The 17,388-nt window shown below is 41.2% G+C and overlaps 1 protein-coding gene across 1 annotated transcript in view; it reads left to right on the top strand.

Annotated features, from left to right (window-relative positions):
- Positions 1-11,137: 11,137 nt before the first annotated feature.
- The window catches only part of LOC119411138 (gap junction delta-2 protein), a 38,995-nt gene continuing 32,744 nt past the window's right edge, over positions 11,138-17,388 (top strand). The window contains exon 1 of the mRNA XM_037678066.1: positions 11,138-11,362. Coding sequence (XP_037533994.1) covers positions 11,292-11,362 — 71 coding nt within the window. The 5' untranslated portion in view covers positions 11,138-11,291. The remainder of the gene's footprint in view (positions 11,363-17,388) is intronic.

Here is a 17,388-nt window from a genome sequence, read left to right as displayed (position 1 = left end):
GTTCAGGTTCACCACAGGGTCGGCAGCTTCATCCAGTATTTTAATCCACCTCATAATTTATTCATGTTTTACCCGGTTTACTTTACCTGTTAGTGGATTGAGTTTTCTGAGTTTACTGCAGCATCACACACACATTCCCACGTATATACACTCGTTTTGTGAAACTTAACAGCGTTTACACTTTAATTTTGTAACTGAAATCAAATAAACATTCAGTTCAGCTTTACTCGAAGCTGTTAGCCCAAACTGTGCCTGAAGTCTCTGTGACCAGTTTTCACACAACTCTGTAGTCCCAAAGACAAAAAACAGAAAATCCATACATGAGGTGGAAAATGAAACATTTACCAACTTTATTGGCATTGCACTGAGATACAACGCGAACATATATATATATATATATATATATATATATATATATATATATATATATAAATAAAAATAATATATATCACATATTTAAAACTGGGTGTCACAGCGAGGTTGTAGCTTCACCTCCTGGACTCTGGAGTTTGTATGTTCTCCCCATGTGTGAGTTTCCTCCCAAAGAACACAAAACTTGCAAATCAGTGGAGTAGTCTACACGATACGCAGGTATACGGAGTATCCACTAGAAAAGCTTAAAAACTTCAGTATACCCATTTAAAAGTGCCCAGTGATATATAACAAATCAGACGTGTGTCATTGATACGTTAAACACTTCCGTAACTGTCAGTATGCAGCACTTTATTACATTTACTTATCCAGCAAATTATTGTATAATTCTGTACTTTCTACTTAATACTTGGACATGGTTTGCTTTGATACTTTTTAAAATAACATGTTTTTAATACAAAGCCAACTGTTGTACAAAGTTTGATGTATCCATCAATTCGTCCATCCATTATTTTTTACCCGCTTCTTCCATTTTGGGTCACGGGGGTCGCCGGTGTCCATGTCCAGCAATCACTGCGAGGAGCGGGGGACACCCTGGACAGGTCGCAAGTCCATCACAGGGACACATAGAGACAAACAATCATTCACTCTCTCACTCACACCTAGAGATAATTTAAGAGTTACCAATCAGACTAACGTACATGTTTTTGGTCTGTGGGAGGAAACCGGAGTACCCAGAGAAAACCCACGCATGCACGGAGAGAACATGCAAACTCCACCCAGAAAGGTCCCTGGACCGGGGTTTGAACCAGGGACCTGCTCGCTGAGAGGCAGTAGCTCACCGTGCTGCCCAAGTTTGATGTACATTTATTCAAATATAAGTATCAGAGAAATTTGGAAATGTTTAATATGCTTAAATCAAAATAAATTGACGATTGCATTGTACTATATGGTGTCCTTTGGTTTCTAAGCACAGTGTACCCACTACAAAAATGTAGACTACACCACTGATGCAAATATATTTGTTAACAAATGTATATATTTTTTAAAAAGTTGTCTTTTTGGATTCTTTAAGGTTCAGTCTATTTCTGGAAACGATTTAAGAAAAGTTTTAGCCTATCTTAATCCAAATGTTTCTTTTTTTTTTTTAAGTTCAATTTAGACTTCCTTAAGTTTCATTAATAAAATGCAGGTTTTCATCAACTTGTTTAAAAGTTTTCAAAATAATATGCGCTGGATTGACATCGTCCAAGGGCCACATTTGACCCTTGGGCCATATGTTGTCCACGTCTTGTCCCTAGGGGGTTCATGGTTGTCTCATTTGTCTGTGTCCCTGTGATGGACCTGTCCAGGGGTGTTCCCCTCTTCTCGCACAGTGACTGCTGGACATGGACACCAGTTCACCTTGACACAGAAAATGAGAACCAGGTGTGCAAGATAATTAATAATAAAAATGTTGTGTAAAATTTAATTGATCATTACCTTGAGACAGATTAGTGTGAGGACAATGACCTGGTAATGGGTCTCAAACCATAATTACCTTCAGTGTCCATCTGGCCCCATGGTGTCTGGCGTTTAGCCAAAGTATTCATTAATCAGCGTTAAAAATGTAAGCTCACCTTAACGCCCCCCTGCCATGGAGCAGGGTAAAGCACTTCATTTCCTGTCACTCGTGGATTAATGGGCTGAACCTGATCCCTTTTCCGTGTCTTGGTAACATTTTTACACAAATTACCTGCTGATGATTTAACCTGTTGACTCCAGAAACCTCATCCTCTTGGATTTGTTAAATTAATAAAAAAGATTTACTGCAGAGGGTCAGCGCACGCTGTTGGAACAAATTAAACTGCAGCAAACGGATAACTTCTTAAACTCATACCACTTTAAAGTGTTTTGTGAAAAGCCCTGAACATTTAGTATCTTACCTGTTTGTAGATAGCTTTGTGAATTACCCCAGTTTGGAGAAATGGTTTAATTTTGATTGGACTGAAGAGCAAATGGCTAGTCAGAAGTAACAAGACCCAAGTGGAATATGACTCTTTTCAATTCAAACTCTAAAATTTCAAAGTTGTCCATCCAGATCTTATTTACAGCCAGTCGAAGCAGATGTTGCTTGTCCTGACCTGGTTCTGCTAAAGGTTTCTTCCTTGGAGTTTTTCCTTTCTACTGTCGCCTTCATACTTGCTCAAGATGAGAGTCTGTGATTGAGTTAAACTCAAAACAGTTCGCTCCTCAGATAAACAATGTGAAATTATTATTTTTATATATGAATGTTTCTGTTCAGTGCCCTGAGATGACTTCTGTTGTGACTTGGCTCTATATAAATAAAATGAACTGAATATAGACTAGACCACAGTGGATTTCTCACCGTGTTATTTTCTTACAAATCTATGGCTACTTTCAAGAAAAAAATAGCTGCAGCTAGCTGTAGCACTTCCTCCTGGTTCAGTCCTAGAATATGATTTTGCTGCTATACAGTGCAAAACTGATGTATAGAGTTAAGCAAACGTGTCAGAATTAAACCTTTGAGGACCTGCTCAGCGGTAAAGTCTTCATTGACGAGCCAATAATGTTTTTTGTCCACGCCATTCATAAATATAACACTAGACCAAATGTCCCCCGCCTTTTTAATTTTTGTTGGGAATTGAAGCGAACTGAACCCAGTTTATTACAGTTTTGGAACCAGAGTGTGTGCAATAGCAATGCAGAGCTCCTAAGTCCCGCCTGCTCCCCTGCACGTTGTGACATCACCGTTCTGCTAAGTGGGAAATAAAGTTACAACTAGAAAAATGATTTAAAACTTCTACTGGGACACCAAATCCTGGGGACCCTGGTCAACATCTGGAAACCTATATGAAGTCCACAACTGACCCAAACTAACTTGCTTCTAAAGTAAATTTGTCTTAAAATAACTCAACATTTGATAGTGGTTCATGCATGTTTTTTTTTGGTACGCCATCATTTTCCCATTACAAGCTTATTCCTGCAGAAATGGGAAGTTTCTGTCTGAAGTGCTCCAGATTGTGCCAGACATACTACAGCTAGTTGCTACTGCAGCTTTTTGTGCTTGTAAACAGCAGACGCAACAACGAGTCTGAGGCCAAAGAGGAGATGTATGGATGCAATTGGAGAGGACATGGAGGTAGTTGGAGTGAGGACAGAGGATGCGGAGTGAGATGGAGGAGGATGACTCGCTGTGGAGACCCCTGAAGAGGGAAAAGTTGAGAAGAAGAAGAGCCAGCTGCTATCTGGCGCTGGTCCCAAGTCTGGGTAAATGGTGAAGGTTGTGTCAGGAAAGTCATCCGCCATGAAACACTTTTGTCCAAACCAACATGTACGTTCATTCAAATGACTTCATACTGGATCGGTCAAGGCCGGGTTAACGATGACCGCCACCTGTTGACAAACAGGATACCAAAGGAAAATGTGCTACTGTTAGTCGAAAATCATGAGGGAAACATGATGGGAGATGGAGGAGGATGACTCGTGGTGCTGACCCCTGAACAGGGAGCAGCTGAAAGACAAAGAAAGAATAGTCTTTTTTGAGATGGCTACATCCTTTCTTGTTGCTTTTGGACTAGCCATTAGCTCATCAGTCCCAGATTTACCTTCCCCAAACAGATCTATCTACAACAGGTAAGATACTAATGTTCATTGGTGTTTTTTCCTGTAAAAGTCGACTTCGTAACTCTGCAGTCGTTCGCTCTGCTCCACCGAAAATGATCTTATCCACGTCGTGGGATGAGCAACAGAAAAACAAGCAGCTGATCGTCAACTAATGGTCAAGCTTTTAACTACAGTTTTGAGATTTGAAACAAAAAAAATTGCAGTTTTTTTAGGGTCATAAAGCAGTAAAAAAAGTTGTGAGGTATCTAAACCCTTAAACATGTTAAGGAATATAAATATATGTTTATATTCAGAATTCTTAATCTTTTAATATATTGATCATCTTTAGTGTCCGGTTCAGGCGGTCTGAAAGATGTCCAATCTAATCGGGCCGACTTGTGGTTTAATGTAAAATTTTTAGACACTTTTTAAAAACTAGTTTCTTATCAAGTTGCCAGGGGGTGTAAGAAACTAATTAAGATGGGGTAAAGAAGCGGGAGTGAGAGTTTATTACAGGTTCGAGAAGTGCTGTCATTTGATGTATTCAGAAGATGCTGTTGTTTTTGGAGAGGAACTTTAAAGTTGCATCATTCTGTGTTGCTTTTTACAGTGAGAGCATCAACTTAAACGTTTGAATCAACTCATTCGTCACTGCTCTTTCACTTGGACACTTTTTAATTGTGATTCTATTTTATTTGTTAAAAGTGTTACTTAAACAACACAATTGTTGCTTTGTGTGAAGGACTTCCAGATGAATGCTGACTAGCAGTCTTTGTCCCTGACTCTTACATTTAGTTTGAATAAAGAGGTTTAATAGTCCTCGGAGAACGATCTGAAGCCGTTAAGACGAGCAGCATGGCCCTGCCGCTCAAATGAATGGCTGTTTGACTTTTCTACATTCAGTAAATGGTATTTGTTTAGGCTGCACAGCAGAGGAGTTATTTCTACTGTTGCCTCAATTAAGAAGCTCCTGGATCCAACTCTCGACCAGAGCCTTTCTGTGCGGCGTTCATCGGTTTCCTCCCACAGACCAAACACCTTCCTGCTGGGACAGACCAGCTCCCTGAGGTCCTGAACAGACTTAAATGGAGAAATGTCTTCCTATAAACCACTTTTCAGATCACTTCCTTATGGTTGGCTGTAGTTAGAGCAGTCGTCCTCCAATGTGAGAGTTGGGGGTTCAGTTCCACCTGCAGTCACATGCTGAAGTGTCCCTGAGCAAGACACTGAACCCATCAGTGTATGAATGTGATAAATCTTTGTAGAAATCTAGTAGAGTGCTGTATGAGTGTGTAAATGAGGGCACAGATTGTAGTGTAAAGAGCTTTGAGTATCTTGATAAAGGTACTAAGTACAGTCCATTTACCACTGTAACCTTTGTTTGGAGAAGAAAGACCATAATGAGAACGGTTCTGTGGGAAACAAGTGCTTTATCATTGATTTCTGTGCAACGTTTGCAGAGATTTTAGTATTTTCTATACCGGTAGTTTGGCTATTTCGGTCTTGATATAACAGCTAATAAACCAAGTGTAAGATGTTCGTATAGAGGTAAAGAATAACAGCAAATTTTAGTGTCTTCCTGTGACAGATTACAGCCAAGTCGTCAGTTTCTGTCGCTCCCTGTCTCGACTTCTTCTCCTCACGTGTGACACGGTGCGGCCAGATTGTCTGGACATGGGCTGGAACGGATTAGGTGTGAGGCCAGTCACTCACGACCGGGTAGATTATTACTGCTTGGGTCTGAGGAGCTGGGAGGGACGGAGGAAGTTGTTAAATACACAGAAGAGAAGTCCCTGAGTAAATCTGTGAACACAACAAGACTTTGTGCTGCAGGTTGAGTCAGGCCCAATAAAAATAAATCGTAGAATTTAAAGTCAAAAGCCTATAATTAAGCAGTTTTGTGAAGAACATGACATTTAGGATATTTCACAAATTAAATATAGTATTTTATTGGATGTGATGGTAATTAAATACCATTCCAAGATATTTTAGAACTTTAAATTTTATTTTAATCAAATGTTTTTTTGTAGAGTGTCTAATGGAGTTTAATTTATTTAAGAGTGTTCTGTTAAAACCACATGGTTCAATAGCTTGGACGTTTCTTCACAGAAATGTGCATAAAAAATAAAATAAAATAAAAACTTGTTTAAAAGCTGTTTTGTCCCCGTCTCAAAAATATATATTTTTTAGTAATTTGCAGGTGTGGAAGAGAGTTAAAAAACAGAAATAAAACAGTTTTAAGACTATTTCTTAATGTTCAAATTGTAAAAATCCAAACTTCTAAAAATTTTACAGATGAGCAAAGTGTTTCATATAATAATTATAAATACAGATACTCATGAAATGTCATGAAGACTTTTCAGTAAAGAAATAAACCAAATCTGTGCTTTTTGTCCTCGTCACATGCATCCGTTTCTACGGAAACCGCAAAACGACAAGAAATATGTCCTAATATCCTAAATATGTGCATTGTTTACAATGAGTGCGTACCTGCATTTCTGAACTGAATAGCAATAAATCTGGAAAATCACTAAACTTTTTCAAACTGTGCCACTTCATATAGTTAAGGATATGTTGTATTTTATATTTTGCAAAGAGTACCTTTAAAAATGGACAGAAATCCTTGAGTTTAATGATTTATCCTTCAATTTCCATTTTTGCTGATTGATGACTTTTTTGCAGATTTGTGCGTGTTTCATGAGTGTTTGTGCCTTGGGTGATAAAATAAGTTACCTTCTAATAAATCAGATGTTTGTGGTTTGGTCCACTGCCCTCCATGTGTTTACTGGACTTACTGGACAAGACAGTTGCTTCCATTGCAAGGACTGCCTGATTCATGACGTCGTTCCAGTATACCTCAAGTTACGTTTTTTTTTCTTCTGTTTTACTGTTAATTGAACCATAGTTGAACCCTGGTGACAAAATAAGTTTAACAATCCTGGAAAGTTTTTTTTAAGTGTTGAGAGTGGTTATTTTTTTAAAAAGTTTACAGATCGTCGGTGTTCAGTCCTGGTCCTCGAGAGTCTCAAGTTTTAGTCATTGCTCTGCTCCAACGCTCGACTCATTGGTTGACTTACACTGTGAGCGTGTCTTCAAGATCTGCAGAAGTTTGGTAGACATCTGTTTATTCAAATCAGAAGTGTTAAAGCAGAATTCAGTTTTTTTATATAGCGCCACAACAGAAGTTGTCTCATGGCCTCGAGGATGAGCATCAGACACTCCTGCTTTAGCTAATGAAACACCATTGTATACACTTGTGTTGTTACGTTATGTTTGTTTATTTGTCATATTAACACAAGGTCAGCAATGCGATCAAATGTTCAGGATGAGAAGAACTGATTTGACTTGCTATAAAACAAAACAAACAAGAAATACTAAAGCATGCAATAAGGGTACAAAATAAAGTACCAAAAAAGGGAAAAAGAAATATAATATTTACAAGGTCCAAAAGAAATATAGTAAACCGCAACATGGCAGAATATAACAGTGCAAGCAGGATGAATTTGTATGAGTAAGTATTTCAAGGTAGTAATATAAGCTAAAATGCACATGATATATATTGCACATAACATACAAAGGTTGTTTGACATGTTATTGCACAGGTAGTGAGTAACATTGAGATGAATTATGATGGTAAGGTAGATACATACATGATACAACCACATAGTTCAGCAGCAATAAACATATTAGTTGTCACAGTTGTTGCTTGGTGCAATGTTATTGCCAGTTGTTGTATTGTTATCAAGAGTTCAGTAATCTGACAGCTTGTGGACAATAACTGTCCTTTAGTATTTTCATGCGTAATGGCAGACTCCTGTATCGTCTACCTGAGGGTAATAGATGGTAGAGTCTTTGTGCTGGGTGGGTGTGGTCCTTAATGATGCTGCGTGCTTTACGCAGACATTGGCTGTGGTAGATGTCCAGGATGGTGTGGAGACTGCTACCAGTGATGTCCTCTGCTGTTTGCACCACCCTGTGTAGAGCTTTCCAGCTCTGACTGGTGCAGTTCCCGTACCACCCTGTGATGCAGCCTGTCAGCAGGCTCACAATGGTGCACATATAGAAGTTTGTGAGGATGCTGGTGTTTGTACCAAACTTATTTAGTCTTCTTAGGAACTAGAGTCTTTGTCAGGTTTTCTTGACCACAGTGTCTGTAAACTCCAGGATAGATCCTCAGTAAAGTGAATGCTGAGGAACTTGAAGCTGCTGACCTGCTCCACCTCAGTGCTGTTTATGTAGCTGGTGGAGTGCTGGTCTCCACACTAACTCCTGAAGTTCACCATCATCTCCTTTGTTTTGCTGTTATTTAGAGAGAGGTTATTTTCCTGACACCAGCTGGTCAATGATTTCACCTCACCTCTGTAGACACTCTTGTTGTTGTTGTTGAGTATACCTGAGGATGACATTTAAGCTGTACTTGGCGGTACAGTCATGCGTGAATAGAGTACATGAGTGGACTGAGGACATAGCCCTGAGGTGTACCGGTGCTGAGGACTAGTGTGGAGGAGAGGTGACTGCCGATTCTCACTGCCTGTGGTCTGTTGGTGAGGAAGTCCAGTATCCAGCAGCATATGGACTTCTCCAGACCCAGTGTGGTGAATTTATTGTAAATTTACACACATTTTAGTATCATTTTGAAGCACAAACGACAGTCAGAACCCATCCCCCCACACGTAGGCTGAGGGAGGCCACCCTCTCATTCACTGGGGTGAACCCCAATACACAGGCACCAAGTTGGGAGGCAATAAGTATGCCCACTCCTGCTCGGCGCCTCTCACCAGGGGCAACTCCAGAGTGGAAGAGTGTCCAGCCCTTCTCAAGGAAACTGGTTCCAGAGCCAGAGCCATGCGTAGAGGTGAGTCCGACTATTTCTAGCCAGAATCTCTCAGCCTCACACACCAGCTCAGGCTCCTTCCCCACCATTGAGGTGACATTCCACGTCCCAATAGCCAGCTTCTGTAGCCAAGGATTAGACCCCCAGGGTCCCCGCCCTCGGCCACCACCCATCCCACATTGCACCCGACCCCTTTGGCCCCTCTCACAGGTGGTGAGCCCATGGGAAGGGGGACCCACGTCTCCTCTTCGGGCTGTGCCTGGCTGAGCTCCATAGGTAAAAGCCCGGCCACCAGGCGCTCGCCCGTGTGCCCCACCTCCAGGCCTGGCTCCAGAGTGGGGTCCCAGTGACCCACGTCCGGGCAAGGTAACATTAAGTCCATTTATTTTTCTCTTCATCGGGGTCTTTGGGCTGCACTTTGTCTGGTCCCTCACCTAGGACCTGTCTGCCATGGGTGACCCTACTAGGGGCGTAAAGCCCCTGACAGCATAGCTCCTAAGATCATTGGGACACTCAAACCCCTCCACCATGGTAAGGTGGCAGCCCAGGGAGGGGCATATTCGTACTTGTAAAATTAAACTCACAAAGACGTGCACATAGTTTTCGGCTTTGCAGACCTTCGCAAAAAAGATTAGTAACTCGTGTAATTATTCTTTACAAATACAATTTTTCTTGCACATATAAATTCCTTTCCACGCGTGCACAAATCACACATTTACTTTGTATTTTACAAGGTTACAAAAGTGATTTATAAGTACAAAATATTTATGACCGGAATTTGCGCCCATACATGCTCCCTCATCTGTGGCATTGTGCTGTGATAAAACTGCACGTTTTAGAGTGGCCTTTTGTTGTGGGCAGCCTAAGGCACAGAGAAAATGGCCTATTGTGTAACATAGAAAAAAGCCTTGGATCTTTGAGCTCAGCTCGTGAAAAACAGGAGCTAAAACAAAAGTGTTGCATTTATGTTTTGGTTCAGTAGAAACATTCAGTGAACCTACAAAACAGAAAATGTGCAGGAACCCTGAAAACATGACAGCTTTGGTACAAAATATGTTTAAAGTGATCATTTCCCATTTGACTGTCTTCAGTAGTCCTCCACTGCGCACACTTCATTCATTAAATAATCATTGCCTTTGTAATTGAATCATGTGCAATTTGCCTGTAATTATATCGTTAATTCTACCAGTGGTGTGCATCTCCTGAGACACACTCAGTTCTCACGCTCGTCCTGACATTTACTGATGAATACCTCTACGTTTGCAACATGTGTGCATGACTGACTGATGTGGAGCATCCTCCAAGTTAACTGCTCCAGATTTTAATGACTACCACTGATTCAGTGTTCTTCATGATTTCATCATGAGTGTGTCACACACTCCCCTGTGTAAGCTCAGTATCCTCGCATAGCCTCAGCACATCTGCCTTGTGCAGCGCTGTGTGTGAGTAATAAACAGATGATGACATAAAGAGAGACGAAGAGGAGAATTATTGTGTGAGACGAATGTACAACGTTTGTAGAATGAGGATGTGCAGAATGAGGAGGAGGAGGAGGGGGGGGGATAAACATGGTGATGGAGAGTGAGGGGGGGGGGGAGGAGCTCTGAGAGATGATTCCTCTCTAATCCTCTAGACTCACGCTTGGTCTGGCTCTGGGAGGAAGGAGGGAGACGGAGGCAGGTGGAGGCGAACAGAGAGAGACCCGGAGTGGGAACAAAGATGAAGGAGCGAGGAGAAAGGAGAGCTGAGAGAAACAGAGACAGAGAAGTCTGACAGCGTAACGTAGGAGCTGAGCTGAGGAGGAGCACCATGCTTCATTCCTCCTGAAGAGCAGGAAGGAGCAACAGGAGAGGGGGTGGGGGAGGAGGGAGGAATCTCTGGAAAACATCAGAGAGTAACAACAGGGAAGGCTGAGGAGGATGGAGGAGAGAAGCACGAGCAGAGAAACAGAGTCCTGGTTCTCCCGGCTCACATGAGAGCGTGGACCTGAGCCTGGACACGGTCACTGAGAGATGCTGTCAGAGGATGAGTGTGGACGGGAGGAGTGTTAGTGTCCAGCTGATGGAGGTCTGTTGGCACCAACTGTGGCTGCTTCCTCAAAGTCACCAGCAGTAGAGGAGAGCCTGGCCTCTTCTGGACCAGGTGTGTGTGAGAACATATGGCAGAGCAGCTGTTCAGGAGGTAAACGGAGACCAGGAGCCGGCTGAGGAGGGAAACAAGAGGAGGTGCGTTACGACTGTGTGTGAGTGAAGCGAGCACAATCCAGCCATCTAAGATCTGCAGACTGGAGTAGAGTGGGTTTTACTACGAGATCCCAGTAAAAAACAAACTGTGGAGATCACCATGATGTCACTGAGCATCTTCAGAGGCTGATTTCCACCTGAAGCCACTTTCTACCTCACCTCTAAGAGTTGGAGCGCAGCACCGGTGCACCTCCTGAGTCTCTGTGCCCAGTGGATGCCCCCCCACAGCTCCAGCCATGGGAGAATGGACCATCCTGGAGCGCCTCCTGGAGGCTGCTGTGCAGCAGCACTCCACTATGATAGGAAGGTGAGTGGTTGGCAGAACACTGGGGGACATTCTGGTCCCCCACAACGATGGGCTTGTGTTTCTGCCATGTCTGCATGCAGCGTTTCAAATATAACGTCAGCAACATGCAGAGTATAAATCCTTTGCTGCTGTCAGTCAATGATTCCTCTTCCTGAGCGGCTGATTGTGAAATGAAGGGGGGAGCTTTAGCCGCTTTAATCCTCCTGAATGACATGATGGGATGGTTTTGGAGCTCTAAGGGACGGCATTAGTCCTCACAAAGGCTTTGAATATGAAGAGATGCACAGTGGCGTTCACGTCTCTCCTGAAATGTCCAACATGTACAGTTTTCTTGCCGTTTTCGTTCTTTCTCGCCTGCTGCCGAAAGGCAAAATGTGTCTGGTGATCTTTTAGTCCACGTCTCTGTGTGTGTCTGACTGTGAGAAAAACATTTCATCAACCGCTGGATGGATTTTAGTGACACAGCCATTAAATGTGCATCTGCAACTTTAGCAGTCAGTTCAATTCAAACGGCCGCCACATCCGATGTCTACAAGTAATTCCATTTGAAAGATATTGCACAAATGTTTGAGGTGGTAGTAGCTGACAGTCATCCCAAACACATACTCATCGCTCAAGACTTTATGCGTTGTGTGAGATTGTGCCGTTAGAGTACAACCTTGATAAAAGGTGATTTCTTCAAGAAACACTATAGGCCTTTATTCCCTTCTGTTTTTACACCCTGCCAGCTTCACAAGCTACAGTCCAACATCAGTTTCATATCCCTCTTTTTTACAATTTACAATATCAATATATTTACAATTATTTTTACAATATCTCTTTTATAGTTTTCCACATGAAATCATTTTCCAAACCTAAAAAAAAAGAAAGTCGGAGTCACGGCAGTTATGATTTATGCATTCTCCTACATCTCCAAATCTCTTGTATTTTAGTTTGTAGAAGTCATTCTTGTTGGAATAGCAATTATTCATGAGCATTTTAGTATAAAAGGAACATTAGCTCTGCAACAAAAAAAAAGAAAAGTTTTTTTTTTTTTTTTTACATCCAGCAAAAGATCTAATGTGGAAGGAGAAAGGTGACTGAAAACACAACTTTATCATACAATTTACAAAAAATAAAATAAAAAAATGTCTGCATTAATAGATGAAACCAAACCGACTCACTCTGGGTTTAATTAAGTGTGTAGATATTGGCACAGTCCAAGTGCACTGTTGCTCATCAACGGTCAGTCATTCTGGCTGCAGGGTCTCCGGCGAGGACGAGAAAGGGAAGAGACGGAGACACTAGAACTAAAATCACCAAAGACAAATGATATCTGTAGAGGCAGTCAAGGAACAGAAATGTGAGAAAAAGTGAAGGTGGAGAGCTGCAGGAACGAGAGAAGCAGTAAAAAAAAAAAGGATGAGTGAAAGCAGAGGGAGCGGGGACACGTCTCAGTCTGTGGGACGATGGACACCACCTGTCTCGTCATGAGATGGTGCTGCGTGTCGTGACCCCGGCAGGGCGTCTGCTGCTAAAAACAAATTCATCTTTGCACAGATTAAGTCTGTTGTCCAGACAACAGAGGGAAATGAAGCTCCAGATTTTCAACAGCTCTGAGTGAACCTGCAAAATGTAAAAGATAAATAAATCTAAAAGAGGTGAAGGATTTTATGTAAAAAAAAAAAAAATCCAGAGTACAACATTTTCAAGGATTAAAATGAACTCACGTCTATTCAAATCACAATAAAAATAATTATTATTAGGATGTAAATATATAAACGTAACTAAATGTCTTTTTTATGTTTGAAAGTGATTGGTTCGTATGGAAGATGTTAGGATCTGTGGCTGCCTCTGATTCAGAACAAAATGTGGTTGTGTTAAAATAAACAGAGATATTTAAAAAATAAGCTTCTGGTCGTTCATGTGGACGATAAACCTGTAAATACCACACCTGCTTCTAATCAGACTGAAGATGTGGATAATCAGATATTTGAACAGGATCGATAAAACGTGTTCATGCTCTTCAGAAGATATTTCAGCTCTGGGCTCAGATGTCCCTCTGGCTTCACGCCTGGGACTTTAAATGAACTGTTATTGCCTCATGAATGGGTTCAAATGATTGTGGTGGCCCTAAGGGTGGCTGAAGATTGGCCACCCTCTGGCTCCACCATTGCACCTGGTGGAGAATAAAATGGTTCTGTCCACTCGCCAGGATCTGTCAGTCTGCTGAACCTCGCACAAGAAAAAACATGAAACCTACCTCTGTTCTTATATACCGTGTAACTCCTACACACTTGAATATCTTGTAACCAAAACATTATACCTGCATTTCCTGTTCAATTCAGGTTCAGAAAAAAACACTTGTCTTGAAAACTACAAACATTCACTATTCAAATCCCTCAGCGACGGGGGACATCGGTGTACAGCTTGTAAAAATAACGAAATACCCACGCCACGCGGTGATAATATAGTCCACACTGATGTCCTATCAAAACAGTGCAGTAAAGTAGTGATTTAAAGATCACATCATGGATTTAACTTGAACCCTCATCAGTATATATAAAGTGCAACGTTTGCAAAAGCTTTGAAGTTTTGAACATTTAATATTATGTATTGTGCATTTGTTTTTCATATTTAACCTCCTGAGACCTGAGCTCTGGTCTGAGATGTATTTTTCATATCTCCTGGATATTTGTGATTAGATGGACCTGATTTATGTATAAATTCAAATTCAATTCAATTCAAAAATACTTCATTAATCCCAAAGGGAAATTATTTGTTGTTGTAACTCGTTATACTCATTTCATTAAGAGATGTTATAGATACTGATGGCTGTAGACAGGAAGGATCTCTTGTAAAGGTCCATCCCACAGTGGAACCTGAAAAACTGGCTGCAGATGCTGTCCGATCCGTCCACCCAGACTCGGCTGGCCTCTCGGTTCCCCCGGGCTGTAGGACCGTCCCAATGTCGGGCAGAACTCCTCCTAGAGCGATGACCGCTCCTCTCAGCAGTCTGCTGAGCTCCTCTTCACTATATATATATATATATATATATATATATATATATATATATATATATATATCAGCTGTGGATGAGTGGTTAGAGTAGTAGTCCTCCAATGCAAGAGTTGCATGTTCAATTCCACCAGCAGTCACATGCTGAAGTGTCCCTGGGCAAGACTGAACCCCTCATTGCCTCCAATGTGTGTCCCATCGGTGTATCAATGTGATAAAGCTCTGATTATTCTTTGTATAGATCTAGTAGAGTGCTGTGTGAACGGGTAAATGAGGACACAGATTGTGTTGTAAAGAGCTTTGAGTGTCTTGATAAGATAGAAAGGTGCTATATAAGTACAGTCCATTTATCATTTAAAAATCAAATTTTATTGCTCTGTAGATGACACCCAATCCCACATTTTCTCTAAATCCTTTCCACTTACCTCATTCTCTTACTGTTTCTGTGAAATAAAATTTTGGTTCACATAACATTTCCTTAAACTAAACTGACAAAACTGAAGTATTTCTCATTGGTACTAAATTGACTTTTTTCAAAGCGGTCAGCATCTTCCTCACTATCATTTAGTTATTTCCTCTTCCCCTCAGGTTTAAAGTCTGGGTGTTATTCTTGCTAGTCCTCCATCCTATACAACTCATATAAATAATGTAATCTTGTTTGTAAAGTTTAATCTGGGAAACAAAAATCTTGCCCATGCATATCTCAACTACTTGTTCAGTCCTTGGTCACATTTCCCATTGATTATTTTAACTCTCCTCTTTTAGATTTCTCTCTAAAGTCCTTGCATCATCTTTATTGACTTTACATTGAATTCAAACACCTGGTTCTCACCTTTAAAGCCATCCATAATCCACAGTAGCTCTTTTGTCTGAACTCATCCATGTTGAAATACTGTACGTCCAGTCCATCTTCATCCAGCCACCTCACCGTTCCGGCTTCCTGCTTCTCTGACATGGGAGGGAAAGCTTTACCAGCAGATCTTTGTAACACCGACTCTCCCAGTACTTTTAAGCTGTGGTTAAAAAAAAAAAACTTCTAACAATTCAATTTTTTAAGCTTAATATTTATACTATTATTGCTTTGTCAGGAAGTATAGTGAAGTACAGTTAATTTGAAGCTCTACTCTAACTTTAAATTAAACTTATACGCCTGTCGAAGTGCACGTATGGCATCGTCTTCGTTCATACGTTCGTCTGAAAACTGTCTCTTGGCAGGCACCTATTGATCCACTCAAGATAATTAAGCAAAACGTTACACATATATGAATCATCACTAGACAGAGTGTCTTGTCCACTTTTCATCACCCCAGCTCTGATGTCAAGGTCACAAATCAAGGCCAAACATTCTAAAAGCTCTTTGCTTGTCCGGGCCATTGCCATAGATTAGTGCTTAATAGCTTGTCGATGGGCGTATAAAGTGTTGTATTATACAGCACATATTTCTGAAACAGTTCATTTACTTCTGCAGTAACATGTCTTCTCTGTATCTCCTGTCTAATCTGGGTCATCTTTACTGATAAGAATTTTCAGAAACAGCACAGGAGTACTTTTCAGTCCAGTGGTCCTGCCGCCCTATTGGCTAAAGGGTGGCGTTTGGTGTCAGGAGACACTGGACAGGTTTGTGCTCCTGAAGCGATGCCAGTGGGACTTTTCACGAGCCCAACATGGTAACAGCCGGTGAGTCTGAGTCATTCGTTATGAGTCACACACACATTAGGGTGAACGTAACACTCCTTTGTGTGAGATTAAGAGGCCCGTAGAGATTCCCTTCTTCGGTCATATCCCATGCTCATGGAGGGTTTGCTGTCCTGTCCTCCTGTGTGTGTTTTAATGTGCCAGCAGTGATATATCCCTGCTTGCAGTGAGCAGGGTGATGGACTGTCTGATGGACTGTGGCACTGCTGAGCTTGTTGGCACACAGCTTGGGAAGCTCAACTATGATGAAGAACTCACCACCTCAGTACTATCAACACATTACTCACTCTGCCACTGTGGCTCGACTCCTCTTGGGCTCATTCTTATTTGTGTGCTGCCATTGGTCCAAAGAGCTCTGATAAACATGCAAATCTATCCTCCCACTCGCTCGTATTGATCTCCAATAATGGAATGGAGAAGAGATCTTGATAGAGGAACTAATGAAACAGTCAATTTACTTGTCTGTGTGGAATACAAATGGACTCGTGGGTCATACGGACTTGGATGTGCAGCTGGTGATTAAGGCTCTGAGTATCTTATTGACTCTGTCCTGTTGAAATAAACCTTGATTGCAGCTTCCTCAATGAAAAGGACAGTGCTTAAACACTCCGAGGGCTATGAAATAAAGGTTAAAGCAATCTGTGTTGCTACTTAAGGTCATTTGACATTTTATATATTAAAAATGCTTTTTTTCAGCGGTCTCCTAAGTCTTCTTTTTTTGACAAGACTTCTAAAAATATTTGCAGATTTCATTCCAGTCTTACCATTGATTTAAATCATAGTCTTCATCTTTATAATCTTTTTTCTTACCGAGGACAGAAAGACATTCAGTAAAGGCAGGAATACAAAAAATGCCTAAAGTTTCTCTCTCTGAGGTTTAATCAAGAGTCTTTTTTTTTTTTTTTTTGAGACACTACTTATTTTTGGCTGCTTGACACATGGTTCTGTCTTCGGCGGATCTCTCCAGCACAGACAAACTCCCCCTCAGGAGCTGACGTCCTCTGTGGCTGAAAAACAAACACGAAGAATTGATTTAGCTCAGCAACATTAAGGCTACAGATAATCACACTTCTGCTCCTCTGAACAATGACTTTGTCAGACTTAAAGGGACAATTCAAACATTTTGAAGTACGGTTCATTGACAAAGTTATGAGCGATTGATATCTTACCTGTTGCAGATAGCTCTTTGGACATCTTTATTTTTGGAGAAACAGTTTAAAATTGACAGAACTGATGAGCTAGTGGCTAGTCTGTACACAAATAAGACCAAAGTAGATTGCTGTTGAGTCCATCCATCCATCCATCCATCCATCCATCCATCCATCCATCCATCC

Source organism: Nematolebias whitei, chromosome 6, assembly GCF_014905685.2.
Source record: "Nematolebias whitei isolate Nwh7 chromosome 6, NemWhi1, whole genome shotgun sequence".
In the NCBI taxonomy this organism is placed as follows: Eukaryota; Metazoa; Chordata; class Actinopteri; order Cyprinodontiformes; family Rivulidae; genus Nematolebias; species Nematolebias whitei.
This window is presented reverse-complemented; position numbering and strand designations above follow the sequence as displayed.